The sequence below is a fragment of the Mustela nivalis genome, assembly GCF_964662115.1.
Source record: "Mustela nivalis genome assembly, chromosome: 4".
NCBI lineage: Eukaryota > Metazoa > Chordata > Mammalia > Carnivora > Mustelidae > Mustela > Mustela nivalis.
This window is the reverse complement of record NC_139023.1, coordinates 139,581,526-139,599,351: the sequence shown is the minus strand read 5'-3', so window position 1 is coordinate 139,599,351 and position 17,826 is coordinate 139,581,526. Positions and strand designations below refer to the sequence as shown.

Here is a 17,826-nt window from a genome sequence, read left to right as displayed (position 1 = left end):
ATTTATGTGTCCTTACACATATTCAGTCTATTTCTTATCTGCTTTTTTTTAAATTTGAAACTTAAAATTACCAATTTTAAAATTTGAAAGTCCAAGCTGTTTATATTGGAATAAACCATCTGAAAAAATTATGTGGCAGTTTGAAGTCTGAATTATTTTTTAACCATGGAATAAACGGCCAGAATTTGAATTTCCTTTTTGAATTTAGGATGTTTACAGAAATGTATGATTTTAAGAAGACCTAACGATGAAACTCTTTGCCTTTTTCATGACTGCCTGTTTCTCTCTTAGGTGGCTCACCCCTTGATTCGCAATCAGCTTGTCAATTATATTTACAATGGATTCTTGGTACCGGTCTTGGCTCCTGCGCTCCACAAGGTCAGTGATTGGCTGAGGTGATCTTATCTGTTGATGGTACAGCTGACAAAAGCTGAGGATGGTGAACAGTGTAATTGACTCGATGGTGACTTTAGCCTGATTCTTCTCATTCCATTCATGTTCCTCAGCAATATGAAAGATAGATCTTAATGGTGGTGACAGCCGAAGTCTTTTGGGATCCGTTTGGTGTCATAGAACACAGCATCATGGAACGTTGAGGAAGACAGTCTACCTGAGGACTGGCAAATGACTCTGACTCTTGTGTTTATGTCAGTTCATGGATAGTAGCTTCTTGGAACCCTTTTTTGGGCTGTCCTCCTAGGCCGGGCCTGTCCTAGAGAGTACAGGGCTTACTGTGGTGGGGAAAGGGGCCAGGATAACACTGGCACCATGGATTTGCCATCTCCTTAATAGAACTTGATGTTTTTATAACAATTCTGTGACAGTAAAAATTAAAGTGAAGCAAGTTAAGGTCCCTGCAAAGGTTGGCTGTCTCATTAGCACCACTCTGGATTCCTTATGATGCTCTCATTTTGTATAATAAATCAACTGATAGCATTTCTGTTGTGAGCTGTCAGGAGACACCCATGGACCTAGAATTCTAATTATAAGTTTTTCTTCACTGAGTAAAGAGACACATAGAGTATTGAGTTCAGAGAATCTTTGTCCAGTTAGTAGAGTTGCCAATCCTCATAGGGAGATAAACAATAAGTTTATCACATGTTGTTTTGATGGGATGCCCACATTTCTGCATATGGAAGTACTCTTTCCATGGGCTCTCATTTTACAGAATCAAAGAATGCTTTATTATGGCAACTTTGAAGCCATGGTAATGGGGCTTCAAGTTTAGAGCCACAGGTCCTGATAGAAGATGTTCGTCTTTTACCATTTACTGCCTTTTGCATGTAGTGGCAGTATTTTCCAGAACAGTGTTCTCGATCTGACAGTGTGCTTTTTGTTACTTCTAAGTTCAAGAGGTAATCTTGGATTGGCTTAAACATCAAAATATTGATGCTTCTAGATGATTTTAGTGGTTTATGGGCCTAGAGGGACTAAGTGTTCAAAATTAAATCTGTCTTGGAAAGTAAAGGACATATCTTGTGAAAATGCAAACCTCGTGTTTGTTTTCACGTTGTCCTTCTGTTGGTGTCTTGCCATTCCAGAGGTGCGGTGGATGTCTTATATGAAGGTCTCTAAGGCTCTGCATGGAGGAATTCTCCTCTGTGAAGGAATACCACATTGCTACTGAAATTCTTTGGGAGTCATTATCCATATACTCTCGCACACATTTAGACTTTCTTCCTCATTTAGTTCCATGCCTTCCTCATTGACCAGTTGATATAAAATAATTTCCCAAGTCATTATTGTAATAGTGATAATTATAATGATTATTTGTTCAGGATATTTTACATTACTATAATTACCATACCTTAATATTACAAATATTAATGATAACTCTTTATCCATAATTGAGGATGGACTCCACGTCAGAGACTCTTATGAGGATCAGATCAGACTGGTCCCTCTGTGATACTCCTTCACAGCACTAAGCACAGGTGGAATCAAATCATTAAATATGCAATAACTTGTTTAATGGCTGTCTCCACAGTGGCTTGCCTGCTTCTTGTGGATAAGGTTCACACCTGCCTTGTTGGCTGGGCTATCTCCGGTGCCAAGGACAGAGCCTTGGACTTGGGACGCTAAATAAACAGCCCACAAGTGGCGTGAGGTTTGTTAAAGTGGCAAGCAGAGTGCGGGCACGTGATGCTTCCCCAGGCAGTGGTTCACAGGGAATTTTCACAGTGGTTCATTTTATATATATTAACTAATATTGCTCTCTTATGCCTATAATTAAAATATGAGGTCTTTTAAGATCATGAAGTTAGGAATACATCCTTCTTGTGAAAAAAAAAATATAGTCATTGCTGGTTACATAAAATGCAAAGGGAATGTTGCTATATTAGACTTGAATTTCCAACCCCTAATTAAAATTCCCTAACTTTTATCCATTGCAGGCAATTCCTCCCAAGGCTACTTAGAGACTAGGGAGAATATTTCCTCCCTAATTTATTTTTCTCCTTACTCCCCAATTGGGGTGTGTGTGTGTGTGTGTGTGTGTTTTAATCATTTGGAATGAAAATTTTGGGGAAGGAGGCAGGGCAAGGGAGAGGGTGATCAGCCTCCCCTCTGGCTCTTGGCTCTCAGTGGTTGAAGAAGGAGCCTCCTGCGAGTGGCCAGATGGGGCCCCAAGGCAGATGAAGGAAGAAGTCCAGAACTGGGTGTTCCTGGGGGAGTTCCTAGTGAGACCACTCACCTCCTAGAGCCAGTGTCCTTTCCTCTGATAAGGGAAGGGGTAGCTGGATGTCTCAAGCCTCCTACTGTAGGAGTTTCTGTCTAGATTTTTCATATTTTGTGCTCCATTTAGTATCCTAAATAAATTTCCATTGTATATGCTCTCAGCTCCCAATTCATGCGTGACATTTTAGTTACTGGCCATCTCATCCATGTAGGTGGTCTGCAGAGGTGAACTCATTCTGTTTCCTAAATAATAGAAATAAATGCATTCTTAAACATATGCCTACATCACAATCAATTCTCATAAACCATATTTCCACAACATTTCCTAACCAGAGATGAAGTCATCATGAAGAGTTGTGGGTAATGAGAGGTGGGGTGTGGGCGCCTGGCAAGTGAAGGCTGTCTCTCCCTCACCTCTCCCCAATGTCTGTGTGCACGATATAGCACTTTCTCTGTGAGTCCTTCTGCTATGTGCTTTCTCCGTCCAGTGCTGGGGTGTGACCAGTCATTCTTCTGTGTTAGTGCAAAGGTGTATTTGATTTTTTTCAAAGGGCTGCACGTTTTTTTGTAGTGCAGATATACTGGTCCATAGTCCTTTATCCACAATTCAGAAATTCGAAAAGCTTAGAAAACCCCTAATTTTTTCCTTTTTAATAATTGAAGTGGCAGTACAACCTAACCTTTGCTGAACTCATCTGGTGGCAAACCCTTACCTGAACTATCTTGAGGCTGTTTGGTTTTATTCCACTTGTGTTCAAAATTTGTATGTTTTGTGGAAGAAATAGTAATGTATTTCATTATAGAGTGTGGCCTTGGACCTGCTGGGTTAGTCAAATATGGCCAATGTACACATTACTTTTCTAAACTTTGAAAAGTTTGAATTCCAAGATATGCATGGTCTCCAAGGTTTAGAATAAGGGATTGGAAGCCCGTTTGGACATTTAGGAAAAGATCAATTGTTGGAGATAGGTTTCAAACCATACTTTGTGAAAGTCACACTAGAAAAAATGATACCATGTTCCTATGGATCCTTTAGGAATCAGAGCCAGACATACATGTGGACGTCACGTTGTACAAACCTGGTTATTTATGACTTTTGTGAGCCCTTAGCCAGCAAGAGTGAGTTCTGTTGTCTCTGTATGTTTAATTTATTAAAGCTAAATTTTCAAGGCTGAATATTCATCGGGATGGTTGTATTAGTCTGGGTTCTCAGAGAAGCAGATGCCGACAGAGGATTAAATATGCAAGGATTTTATTAGGGGAAATGCTTGTGAGAGAGAAAATAGGGAGCAGGGATAGTTGTTGGACTACAGTGCAAAAGTGACCCCAAGGAAAGAAGGGGGAGAGGTTGGCTGGTGTGTCCTATTTAAAGTGCTCTGTACTCTGAGAAGATCCATCAGAGGCGGCCGGTGTCTTCTGGGGAGACAGCCTGTGGGATGTGTGGTGAGGATTTCAGAGTACAGTAGCAGGGCCCCGTGGTGGCTTTCACTCCCTGTAGCTGGAGGTCTAAGAGGTGGGTTTCTGTGTTTCCAAACTGTTGGCTGGTTTCCATGGCTTTCCTGATTGTAGTTGTGAAAACGATGGACCTGCATACTTGCTTCCTTGTGCACAGAATATTCAGAAGTTCAAATGGTCCCTGCATGCATGCGGTCTTTTTGGTCAGGATGAGCTTGTTGAAGGAGTTTAGTACGCCAGTCAAAATGAGCAGGCCACGGTCACGAACAAAACCAACATCTCGGGCTAAAACAACAAATGTCTGTTCACACTGCTTGTCCATCTTGGAGTATGGGCTGGACGGTTGCAGGTAGCTTTTCTCCATGTTCTCCTCACCCAGCGACCCAATGTGATAGAAACTTCACCATCTGGAAATGATATCTGTGGTCATGTCAGGGGCAGGGAGAACGAGGACCGGGAGGGACCCTAACCTGACTCCCAGGTGAGCAGTTTCCCTACAGAGAGAGGGGCACTGGGGATGAGAGGCTCAGGACCAATCTGCGGGTGACAAAATAAGGCAGCAGGTATGGCTGGCATTTGGGGAAATGTGGCGGTGAACCGAAAAATGGCAGAAAGGAAGGGGGTTCTGGAGAAGGGAGAGGGCTGAAGAAAACAGGGATACAAGGAACAAAGATCCTAAAGAGAAGGTATCATCCTACTCACTACCCTAAAACCCTTCCAGACTACCTGAAAGAGATGACTGCTTTTCTTTTTCCCATGTGCACCTGCCAGCTTTACTCTGGCTGGATCATTAAATGCACTTAAATGTTGTTGAAAAATATTGGGATTTTTTTTTTTTAAAGATTTTATTTATTTATTTGACAGACAGAGATCACAAGCAGGCAGAGAGGCAGACAGAGAGGAGGAAGCAGGCTCCCTGCTGTGCAGAGAGCCTGATGCGGGGCTTGATCCCAGGACCCTGAGATCATGACCCGGGCGGAAGGCAGAGGCTTAACCCACTGAGCCACCCAGGCACCCCAATATTGGGATTTTAAAGAATTGCTTTATTAACGAACCCAACACTTCTGACTCCCTGGGGATCTCTGTTCCCCTTTGATATCGTCCACTCTGCAGACTCTCCTGGTTCTCTAGTAGAGTATGTGAGCAGCATGGACTTCACTTTCCCCCTTCCTTCCCTGAATATGGGGGTGCATGGGTCTCGGCCTTCCACTGGTGAACCCCGAGATCAACTGTGCGCTCCACACAGGTGGCCCGAATATCCTCCACCACTGGAGGGATCTCTTGGCCAGAGGGAGCTGCCCCGCTCCTCAGATTTAGAGTATCAAAGCCAGACTCCTGGCTTTCAGCCCAGGTTAGCTAAGCCCCTCCTCTGCAGGTGATCTTTTTGAAGACCTTTTGAACGTGGTGATCGGGCTGTGTTGTAGAGCTAGAACTGGAAGTGAGGCAAGCTGGTTGGCCTTGTTACTAGCTTGGAAGAGTCTCTGTGCCGGTGTGTTGTTCAGGGCTCCTGGGCAGACAGGAGACACCTCAGGGCCTACCCTGGCCCCAGCATGGTAAGAAAGAGGGGACTAGCAAGGCTTCTGGAGGGGAAGGGCGTAGGAATAACACTGGGGGCTCAGTCGTATTATTTTGGTCAAGTAAGTGTCTTGCGAACTAGTATGTTCTCTGTTTGGTGGATTCCTTGGCTCTGTTTTTGGAGGCTGTTAGGAAATTAGGACAGAAGTTTGAGACTGTGTGTAGTTGTTGGAGGTGGAGACGTTGAAGGGGGAGTGTGCTGAAGGGAGGGAGGGAGGCAGGGTAAAGAAGAATGACACACCTGCCCTTCCCACATGCAGCTCACAGGCATTCGCATGGGTCCCTGTGACCTCAAAGAAAGCCTGTATCTTTCTTTGGTTTTTATGAAGAGCAGGCGGCTGTTTTCACTCAGCAAGGTATTCTATACAAGTGTGCTTGGAAAAACAGAAGCCAAAAATCTGTAAGAAAACCTGGATTTTCCCACAGTCTCTTGGGTGCTGAAGCCATGCTTGAACAATATACACAGGTGGAATAATTCCAGCCGTTTCCTTTAAGGCATGTGCGCCGGCGTCACCGTGGAGCCCATTTGTTTTACAATCTTGTCTTCTAAACACACACATACATATTCATGATCTGTATCCTGTGAGCTCAATAACTCATGGCTTATTGACTTAGGTTGATGGATAGAAGTTTTTTGGGGGACTGCAGAAGATGGAGATTTTGAGAGGCTGGGAACAGCCATACCTGTGCATCACCCGTGTGCTCTTAGTGTGTCTGTGGGTTGGCTGGGCTGGGACCCATGGAGAGCCCAGCGGGGCTCTCACTAGCTGGGGATGTTTTTGACTTTTATGCCCAGTGAAACTTGTGACTGAAGGTTTTAAGAGCAATTAAACACTGGCTTCAAGTGATCACTACTGATACATATTAATGAGTTGTAATTGGGTGCTGAGGTGACAGAAAGCATGTGCTGACTTCTTAGGTCCTACTGTTCTTGGTCTCCAGGGCAGAGTGGGCAGAGCAGCCTGTCACGTCGGTGTCCCTTCACTCCATGTCTCCTATCCACCCTTCTTCACGTACCTCTAGTCCAGAAGAAAGTGGGGATGGGGTTCTGGAGTGGCCAGAGCGCAGAGACCAGCTCCTGCCAGCTATTTTGGCTGAGTTCCTGTTGCGTCTCTGGAGGCCCAGCATGGCACACTACTGTAGTCCTTGTCACTTCCTGATGAAAAACACCGTGAAATTTTGTGTCTGGTCCCAGTAATGCTGCAAAGCATCACTGAGCAGGGCATTCCTTTCAGTGGGAAATTGGCAAAAAGAAGGAATCAAAAGCATGGAATAAGGATGCCCTTTTGGCCCTGGAATTTGGGGATCTTATTTTTCGAATGTAGTGGTTCTTTGCTAAATCATTGACAGTTTCCCTTGAGTCACGGAGCTCCGAACTAGGCTCCAGCTCTGGGGTGGGCCATATGAAAAGCTGTCATGGAATAATATCTTGGGCTCTCCATTTCATACTTCTACTTATGCATTTCAGTAATTTGCTTTTTATTTATTTATTTTTAATTTTTTTTTTTAATTTATCAGAGAGAGAGAAAGAGCATATGCACAAGCAGGGGGAGTAGCAGGCTGAGGGAAGAGAAGCTGGTTCCCCGTGGAGCAGGGAGCCCGATGTGGGACACAATCCCAGGACCCTGGGATCATGACCTGAGTCAGAGGCAAACACTTAACCGACTGAGCCACTCAGGTGTCCCAGTAACCTGTTTTTTAAAAGTCATTCTCTACATTACTGACCCAAGTGTCCAATCACTAAAGGCTCTGGATGTACTATCCTGCCTACTCCTCCCAGCACCACCCCCCCTTTTTTCCTGCTAGCTGCTTATTCCTCTTCCTCTTCCATCATCTTCAGTGATGTTGAGCTATACTTGTTCATATGGAACTTTGTTTCTTACCACGCCTAGAGTCACCCAGGCATTGAAAATGATTCCATCCTCTACCATGCTGGAAGCCTACCTGTGCGCCCAACTGGACCACAGAGCGCCAGTCTGGTGTGAAGTGAAGGTCTCAGGGATACCCTAGAGAAATGAGGTCCCTCCTTCTAGAAGCTGCTGCTCTTGTCTCACAGCCTGAGGCAGGCTCCAGTGGTGCCAGACAGGGAGGCAGGTGTTCCGTTCGGGGCCAGTTGGCAGCTGGGGAGGCTGCGATGCTTGAGCTCAGCAGGAGAGCTTGATGCACCTGCTGCCATCTCCAGCTTCTAATATAGCCTCGTGCTCCCTGCCTGATGCCAGAGATCCAGGTGTGACAGAGGAGCTAGGATGGCAGTGGCAGTGGCCTGCACATTCGTTCTGTTTCCTCAGTCACCCCGGATTGAAATAGGAGAGTACCGCGCAAGTGGAGAGGCCAGATGTAGGGATCATTGTGGTCCGTCAGTGGTGGCAGGTGAGTGAGGTAATTAAAAGGCCCGTCCTGTTAAGGCCCGTCCTTTCGTGGGCCTGCAGCTGTGTGACACACAGCAGCAGTAGTGTCCTGGAATTTGGGCTGAAGAAATCCTATCCAGCAGGCCAGCTTCAGACAGCTTCAATTAGTAATTGCTCTATCCATTGAGAGGCAGCCATTAAATAGACCTGGAAGATTTTAGTGGCACTTATAACAGGCTTTGACTTGGAAATCTTTGATTTATTAATTGAAAACTGAAGGTGTGTGCCATCTAATATATTCAGTTAATACATTGTATCTGATTAACACACTTTGGGGAAACAGTCTAATTTAACATTTCAAAAAAATGGGTCTTGAGGCCAGAGAGACTTTAGTTTGAGTTCTGGCTCTTTGTTCCTTAACTAGCAATGAGATTGTGGCAAGTACCTTCATCTCTATGTATTACATATGGATAAAACAGTACCTGCCTTAGTGGGCCGTTGGGAAGAATCAGTGAGGCACTGCATTTAAAGTGCCTTTTGTCTTCTGCACTTAGTACTACACGCACATCACGCATTAATTTCACCAGCTGGGTCTCTGAAATGAGACAGCCTTCACGTGACACTGTGTTACTGGACAGGGAATCTGTCCTGGGCTTATTGTTCCTTCACCCATTTTCATCTCATTTCACAGACAGCCAAACTTTTAGATTTACTCTTTCCTTCTTTCTCTAGAATGTGATGTCAACTCAGTTGTACATAGAATTCTTTGCCTGCTTATTCTGAGTCTCGGTGCTAGAGATTCCCGAGTGTAAATGTGCAAAGACAATCACCTAGGAACTTCTTACTCTCAAAGTCCTGAGTTGCAGGATCTGATTCAATAGGTAGGGCTGACACTTCTCCTGTTAGCCAGCAATCAGGAGCTGCATGGACCACGCTGGCTGATGGTACTGATCTCAGCCCTTCCGCTGGCACGTTGGCTTCTTAGACTCTTTCACTGGATGAGGATTATGAAGACATGGGTTCCTGTTTTATGTGCCACCTCGAGGGGCTTACCCTGTTTAAGGTAAACCCCACGCTGGCAGCCTGCCAAGACTGTAAGATCAGATGAGGAGGTAGAGAGCAGAGCTTTGGGCAGTGGTGAAACTTTCCCAAACGAGCTAGGCATTCAAAAGGGGATACTGTCTTCTGCCTCCCTCTGGAGCTGTTTTAGCCACCAAAGCAGATAGCACAAATCAAAATACTTCCTCATTTACAGACTTAGTAGTCGTAGCATCTAAGGTGAGTAGTAAAAGGACATTGTTGAGTTCTGGCGTGTGGATTCTAAGAATGGCTGCCTGCTCCCTAGTGTGTGCAGTGTTCCATTGTGAGAAATACCTCCCATTGTTCAGGGTGTTGGACAAGTACCATTATGTATACTGTGAAACCAACTCTGTTCTCCTGTGTAATACTGTGAAGATATGTGTACAGTGATATCAGCACCACAAAAATATCTTTCAAATGGTAATGTGGTCGGCTTGGCAGTGGGAAAACGGGCCATATACTGGTGTCATGAATATTACAGTATAATGATACATCATATATGTGTAATACATATCATTACATATGTATTGTAATATGTATGTACATATTACATATGTATATACATATGATATTTATCACACACACACCTATATAATATGCATGTAATATAATAATGCATCATCATTGTACTGCTGACTGGGCTCCCCCCACCATGCCCTGGTGCTGTGGGCACAAGGGGAAGTGAGTGCTCCCTATATAACTAGCAGAGATGGGGTTGGCAGATTTTCTTCGTTTCACTGTAACCATTATTACTGTTTTTCACTTCCCATATTTCTGGTTATTAAGTGGAAAGTTGATGCACTCAGGCATTTTAGATCCATTTACAAATAGACTTTCCCCCTCATCAATATATAGAAGAGCCAAAGAGAGTAGATTGTTTATCCCAGAGGCATCCCTTGTGGATCAGCTGTGGAACATAATGAAATGTCGAGTATTTGTTGTGGAAAGCCTCTGAGAACATAGGAATAGATTATAATAGAAGCTATTGGAATGTTCACTTTTCTTTTTTTCTAAAGATAATCTTATAATTAATATCTGAGGTCTAGTGCTAAGTTTCCAGCCTGTGGAACCACTGTCTTTGAACAGTTTGTAGACATGAGGCTCCAGGTAAGCCATATGGTACGCCGAGGCCTAGGCATACAGTGAGGTGAATTTAGGCCCTAATCTTCCATCTTGTTTTGCATGTTTGCAGTGCAAAGAGTGACCTGGCCTTGGGATCCATGGCCCAAAGCCAGTTTCTTGGTGTCCTGGGGGTGTCCCTGTCTTTATAATGCTATGTCTTTAAAATAATATGCCAAAACCCCAAACCAAACAGGAACACTGGCCAGAGTACACAGACGTAAAATAGGGAGCAAAGAGGAAGGCACATCTATTCATTGACATAAACCTAGATATAGTGGTATGTAGTGACTGAGTTCTTTATGAGGGAATTAATTAATTAATTAATTAATCTTCCTTATCCTTTTTTTTTTATCATGTTCAGTTAGGCAGCATTTAGTACATCATTAGTTTTTGATGTAGTGCTCAATGATTCATTAGTTGCAGATAATACCCAGTGCTCATCACAACACGTACACTCCTTAATACCCGTCATCTGGTTACCTTGGCCCCCACCCCTCTCCCTCTGTAACCCTTAGTTTGTTTCCCAGAGTCAGTAGTCTCTCATGGTTTGTCTCCCTCTATGATTTCCCCTTCTTTAGTTTTCCCTCCCTTCCCCTATGGTCTTCTGTGCTATTCCTTATGTTCCACATCTGAGTGAAACCATATGATAATTGATTCTGCCTGCTTGACTTATTTCACTCAACGCTATCTCCTCCAGTCCCATCCATGTTGGTACAAAAGTTGGGTATCCATCCTTTCTGATGGCTGAGTAATACTCCATTGTATATATGCATCATATCTTCTTTATCCATTTGTCTGTTGAAGGACATCTTGACTCCTTCCACAGTTTGGCGATTGTGAATACTATGAGCACACAGAATTTTGAGCCTACTGTGGCTCACGCTGAAAAGTTAAGAGGTTTTCTGCTCTGTGAGCACCCTTCTGAACCTGCTGCTGAGCTCCGCTCAGTGACTCCCAGGCTGGCCTTTTGCCTTTAGTAAGGCTAAATACACGAAGGGTTTAACATGGTGTGAACTTCAGAGTCAGGCTGAGTCAATGCCCCAGCCCTGCCACCTGCCAGCTCTGTGCCCTTGGGCAGCACTTTGACTTCTCTGAGCCGGTTTCCTCTTTTGTAACATGTGGATGACAGAATAGGGCTTCTCTTTACAGGACCTGTGAGGGTTCGATGAGTTGATATTTTACAGTGTTGCTTGGAGAGTTAGTGCTTGGTGTATGTTAATTCTGTTGCTGCTTTTTTAGTTCTTACTAGGTACTTGTTGGAGAATCATAGTTTTAGATCACCAGGTAGCTCTTTCATTACTCTGTAATTTATAAAATTTGGCATATTTCCAGGAGGGAATAGGCAGGGAACCATAGGCATCAAAGTAGTAGAAGAAATAACTCCAAGGCTAGACTGGGCTCTGCCAAGTGAATCTTCTGAATCTTTGAATCTTTTCCCAAGCTAACCTGAACTTCCTCACATCTCCCTCTCCAGAGACTGACAAGTCCAGCCATCTTGGACCACGTACTGTACGTCAAGTAGGAACTGGATTTCCACTTAATCGCCTATGCTTATGCCTTTCTTCTCCTTGAAATGCCTTTTCCTTCCATCTATTTTATCTGATTATTTCTCATCCTCCAGGGTCCCGACCACATGGCACTTCCTTTCGGAAGTCTTCCTGATCTAGCCAGTTGTAGGCAGTCACTCTTCACATCTTTAGAATTTCGTTGCTATCACTCACGTGGCACTTAAAGGTTGCATTGTAAGATCATTGTGGGTTTACTCTCCTACTAGGTGACAAACGTCGTGAGAGTAGAGACCATCTATTTATTTATATGTTGATTTATCATACAAATAGTATAGCAGCATATCTACCACACGGCCTAGTCCATATAGGTATTTTCCTATTTTCTGAGTAAGTGAATGTGTGAACATAGATATGGTGACTAGGTAGTGATGTGTGTGTGAAGCAAATGGTAGGGAGAGAGAGGAAAAAGGTAAGGAGAGATCAAGTAGTACGAGCTGTTGGGGGTCTCATCAGGTTGGTGGACTGATGTTTGGCTGACAGCTGGCACTCGGGTGGCATGGAGTGGGAAAAGACTGAGGTGCTTGAGGGAAGGCATGTTTAGGGTTGGGCTGACATGGCTTTTGCTGAAAGTGAGATACCTATTATTTTTGGCACATGTCCCAAATGGGAATGACCAGATTTGAGACAGATACCGCTGAAACAATATAAAGGAAGATATAGAATTTTCTAGAAAGAAGCAGAAGGAAAAGGAATTAAAACATATTACTCAAGCATCAGTGATGGCTCTAAGAGTCATATTTAAAATGTGCTCTCCACATCCAGAATTGACATTGTCCAAAATGAGAGATTGAGAGATATCTATCAAGTTAAAAATAATTAGCAATGTATCATGTTCATGGTTATTTATCAAGACGTTTAACTCTCTGGATAACCATGTGTGATATTTATATTTGTGATAATGTACTTTAATAGAACTAATAGATTTATCTGTACGTTTTTTTTTCTTTGAAGATAGCATTCTGTCTGTCAGAATTTATGAAGTTTATAACTTTGAAATGTGTTAGATTTCAGTTTTATAGAGGAGCTCTATGTGGCGCAAAGATGAGGAACTCCTTTGTTTCCATGTTCTTATCCCTGATGGAGGTGTCAGCTCGGCACCTGGTAGGTATTCTAGAAATGCTTATCAGTAAAGGAATTAGTAATTGTTTAAGCAAATTTCACAGACTGGATGGATTTTATGAAGCATATCCTTTGTGAAGTTCTTCCCAAATGTAAATGGAGGGATTGAATTGGAGATAGGAACACAGTATGTTATATATGCCCACAGAATATTAGTACTAGACACAATCCCAGAGATTGTCTAGTCCCAACTCCTCCTTTTTCTGATAAAAACATTGAAGAACAATGTTTTGTTCAGGCTCACACAGCTGATTACTGGCCAAGCTTGGACCAAACCCAGAACTGCAGGTCTAGAGGCTTTAGTATTGTCATCTCTTTCCGTTTTCCCTGTTGGAAGTAAATCTTAGTTCCATGATCCCTTCCTTGGCATAAATTAACTCATGAGTTCCCGGTGAAGAATTTAGAAAAAATTCTCTTATGCTTTTGTTAATTGCAAACTAGATTTCTTTGAGAGCAAATACCCTTTCTCTCAGTGCTCCTATGTAATCAGGGGCTGTTTAGGTGCACCCATATTAATTTTTGATGTCCTGCTTGAGTTTCTCCTCTTGGTAAGTCTGCTCTAAAAGGAGAGCTTGCACCATCTAGTGGACCCATGAAGAGGCTCCTGGGTTTAATTTTTTGGTGGCCCTCCTTTAAAAGGAAGAAAGGAACAGTATTTTTAGTTAATCTGCAGATTCTCCCCTAGAACCGTTAATTCATATCCTGAGAGTGAGGTTAGCAGCCCAGAATGCTGTTAGATCACTGTGTACCTCCCGGTGCTGAAAGCAGGGCAGGGTGTTGACCGTGCTGCTGCTTCCCTATATGAATGGCGGAAGGAGGGTTAGGAAGCGGGTATACTATCAACCTGTTTTTTCCAACCAGTATTTGGATTCTCCTTATCATTCATTCAAAACATTGACTCTTCTATAATGGGTCTTCCCATAATAGTTGGGAATTAATCAAGCCCTGCTTTTATTCTTGGGATATTCTCGAGTACTCATTTGGACAATTAACTAATTTAGTAATGGGCAGTATTCTGCTGTCCAGTTGGATAAGTGAAGTTTTTGGAAGCTTTCACATTATTCCTTTGTTTCCTCTAATAGAAGTTTTGTTCTTTTCTCAAGCTCTGCACAATACTTACCCTGTGTGGCAGGTGGCAGAAGATGGCATTGCTCAAGCAGGATAATTTGATGACTGTGTAACACAGGGTGGGGGTCTCAACACTGACTTGCCATGTGACCTGAAGCACTCCTTTACCTCCTGGGCCTGAGTTTGCTTTGGAAGGAATGTGATTGTCAGCCTTATAGGTACAGAGTACTGCTCAGCAAAAAAACCCAAGGTTTTGTTTGTATGTTTGGTTTTGGTTGGTTGTTTTTGTTTCGTTCTGTTTTGATTTTTGTTACTCCATCAGCTGAAATATCTTAGATGGCATCTTAGCACCTGCATAGTTGTTGGGTCCTCGGGAAAAGGATCCTCACCCTGGTGCACATCATAATCAACAGGGAGGCCTGGTCCCATCCCTGGAGATTCTGGTTTACCTGGGCCCAGATGGTGTGTAAACATGGGTGTTTTTTTAAAACTCCCTGGGTGATTCTAACATAGATTCAGGGTTAAGAACAACTGTGATTTGATGTCCTTGAAAATGTGTTTGAATCATTGGATTCCAAATCAAGGTGAACGTTGGAGGTCTGTATTTGAAAACCATTGTTTTCCTTGGGGCCAGAAGTATTACTGTATTGGGATTGTCTTGAGGTAGTCACTGCATCTAAAAGACTCCATTTTGCAACCCCAGCTGGTGCTGGTGGAGTCCATTTTGGTGTATGACCAAGGTCGGAGGAATGGTACTTTCTGGGATAGCCAGGAGCAGCGAGGGCCAGAAGTTAATGCTTTTGTGAGTGGCAGTTGAATGTATTATTATAATTGTCCTAATCTTAGGTGTTGATTCTATATTGTTGGCAGGTGTCCAGTGACAGTAGGAAAGTTGGTGTTTCACATTACATCTTTTTTTTTTTTCTCTTAAGAGCATTTTTCTCCTTTCTTGTTGGCTCAACAATCAATTTCAGCTCTTTCGATGGTTCCCAGGAGGAAGGTGCTCAGTGAGCTCTTCAGAGAAGCTGTTTTCTGGAGTGAAGTCCTGACCTGTGACTGGGATCAGCTGGCTTCTGAGAAACATCACTGAATGAGTTGGAGGAGGGGTAGAGTGGTCAAAGGGCCGGGGTGGGTATAAATCCTCCAAAAGACCATAACTCAACTCTTGTAATGGGAGGTAGTATCTTTGACCTTAATCAGCCCACATAGTTGATACAACTATTTGCAATTTCAATTTTAATGCAATTCAATTTCAATACAATTTTCAAAGTATTTTCACTCAGTTTTTAGAGGACAGGGGATAAGAATGCCAAGGGAGCATTAGACTTCTTATCTTGGCTTTTCCTGAAAATAGTACAAAGAACATGATGTTTGGCAGCAGGCAGACCTGGTCTCTGGGGAATCTGATCTCTGCCACTTACTGTGTACTTTGGGGGCAAGTTTATGAACCTCATGTTTCTTTTCTGTGAAATGAGGACCCTGACCCCTACTTTGCAAGGCCAGATTGAATTATCCCAGATAATGTATATGAGGCACGATAATGAATGGCACAGAGCTGTGACTTTATAAATGGTAGCTATTTCTGGAGCTGCTATTAATAATAGTAATAATGAATGATAATTTACAAATCAACAGTGTTTTTCCTCCTTTGGACATGGCGCCTAAGATATAAGTAACTCATGGCCTGTGTACCCAGTTGTCCTTGGAGGGGCCTGAGACTCAATCAGTTGGGGAGGGATGTTGACAGAGGCTCCAGCTGGGAAATGCATTCTTGGAATTTTCAACCTCACCTAATCAACGTGTTATCATTTAGTCTCATCACACATTAATCCCTTTAAAATATAGCTGCTCCCTGGAAGAGTTAATTCCACTGAGCATTCATCTTGTGTATAGCTTGCTTGTTTACCTCAGAGAAGATAGAATATAGATCTTTATTTAAACATTGTGGATGCAGTGCCTGGGCGGCTCAGTCGGTTGAGTGTCTGCCTTCGGCTCAGGTCATGAGCCCAGGGTCCTGGGATGGAGCCCTGTGTGGGACACCGTGCTCAGCGGGGAGCCTGCTTCTCCCTCCACCACCCACATGCTCACTCTCTCTCTCAAGAAAATAAATAAGATATGGGACGCCTGGGTGGCTCAGTTGGTTAAGCAGCTGCCTTCGGCTCAGGTCATGATCCCAGCGTCCTGGGATCCAGTCCCACATTGGGCTCCTTGCTCCGCAGGGAGCCTGCTTCTCCCTCTGACTCTGCTTGCCTCTTTGTCTGCCTGTGCTTGCTCTCGCTCTCTCCCTCTGACAAATAGATAAAAATCTTTGGAAAAAAAAAAAAGATCTTAAGGAAACAACAACAACGTGGAAAAGGGTTAGGAGGGAAGAAGGGATGGTGTGCATTTGTGGGGATTACTTGAGTGTAAGTCACACCTGGTGCTGTGGGGCGGTGTGGCCTTGGGACCTACTCTGCATTGGCCGGACCCTCTGGGGGCTGAGGAGAGGAGATGCCAGGATGGGGTTGGAGGGGGGGTTGTATCTCATGTTGCTGAGGGCCCAAAACACAGCAGCCATCAATGTTGAGTTGCTGTCCCAAGTTCCCTATTAGGACGGCCTGTGTGATTCCTATGTTTGTTTTGGGAACAATGTTGTCATTTGCCATAGGTTGGCCATGTCTGGAGTGACAGTGCCATTTCACCTAAGCACTGGCCTTGGAGTCTAAAGCATTTACAGGAATCAGTGGAAACTGCACGTGCATAGCTAAGGTTATACAGTCTCAGAAAAGTCTGTCCGGTCTAACTGAGGTGTCGGGCTTTCTTCCCCTTCTGAGTTCTGATAAGCTGAGAACTACAAACAAGGGAGACAGAAGGTCAGTGTAGGGCCTTTGTTATCAATAAAACTGATGCTGGAGCATAGGGTTTACACTTGTGGGTTAGATTGCCTAATATTGGGGCGCCAGGGTGGCTCAGTTGATTGAGCGTCCCACTCTTGGTTTCGGCTCAGGCAGTGATCTCAGATCGAACCCTGCCTCGAGCTTGGTCTGCTGTGGGCTTGGAGCCCACATGATGTTCTCTCTTCCCCTCCCCCTACCTCTCCTGCTTGTGCTTTTTCTCTAAAATAAATAAATAAATCCTTAAAAAGAAAGGAAAAACAAAAAACAATAGATTGCCAGTATCGACCCCCAGGATCGGACAGACTTGCCAGACGCCCCATAGAAGCTGTGGGGGAAGGAGTGGAGAAGAATGTGTACTTCCTGCTGGTGGTCTGGCTCCCTGACGAAGAGAGAGAGGAAGGGACAGGCACCTCCAAATGACAAGCTGCTACTCCTCTCCCCGGGGAGGCGTTAATGGGGGTGGGCAGAGAGGCCAGAAGGACTCTGCTGGGTGATCCTGCATGTGGGAAGAAACACTCAGACCAGTTTTCTCTACCAGGTTGACAGAAGTAAGACCTTTCTAAATTCTAGAGATTTGCAAGTGGTAATTCATATCACAAAAAAATGAAGAGGAGTGGTTTAGATGGCATTGCCGTGTTGAAGAGCCCATAATGGGTGCCTGTCGCTTGCAGAAGAGAAACCAGACTCCCTTCCTCCTCTTTGGAAACCTGTCGTCCTCGTCCTCTGTCCCTGTCTTGCATGTTAACCTTCCTTGCCCTGAGGTGTTCACGTGCAGATGTGAGGTCAGAGTAGTGCCTTTCATGGCCTCTGTTCTTGTTACCGGTTCCTGCTGGATCATTCTTCCTAAGTCCTGTCTGTGCAGAATAGACTTGTCTGTTATGTCCTGGGACAGTCCCCATATTGGGCTCAAGCCCTGCCCCGTTGCACACACCTGCCTCT

At 44.0% G+C, this 17,826-nt stretch overlaps 1 protein-coding gene across 4 annotated transcripts in view; it reads left to right on the top strand.

Moving 5' to 3' along the window:
* The window catches only part of FHIP1A (FHF complex subunit HOOK interacting protein 1A), a 229,383-nt gene that overhangs the window by 174,757 nt on the left and 36,800 nt on the right, over nucleotides 1-17,826 (top strand). For all 4 annotated transcript variants that reach the window (XM_082728129.1, XM_082728128.1, XM_082728130.1 and 1 more), the window contains one exon: nucleotides 292-378. In XM_082728129.1, the coding sequence (XP_082584255.1) occupies nucleotides 292-378 (87 nt within the window). The remainder of the gene's footprint in view (nucleotides 1-291; nucleotides 379-17,826) is intronic.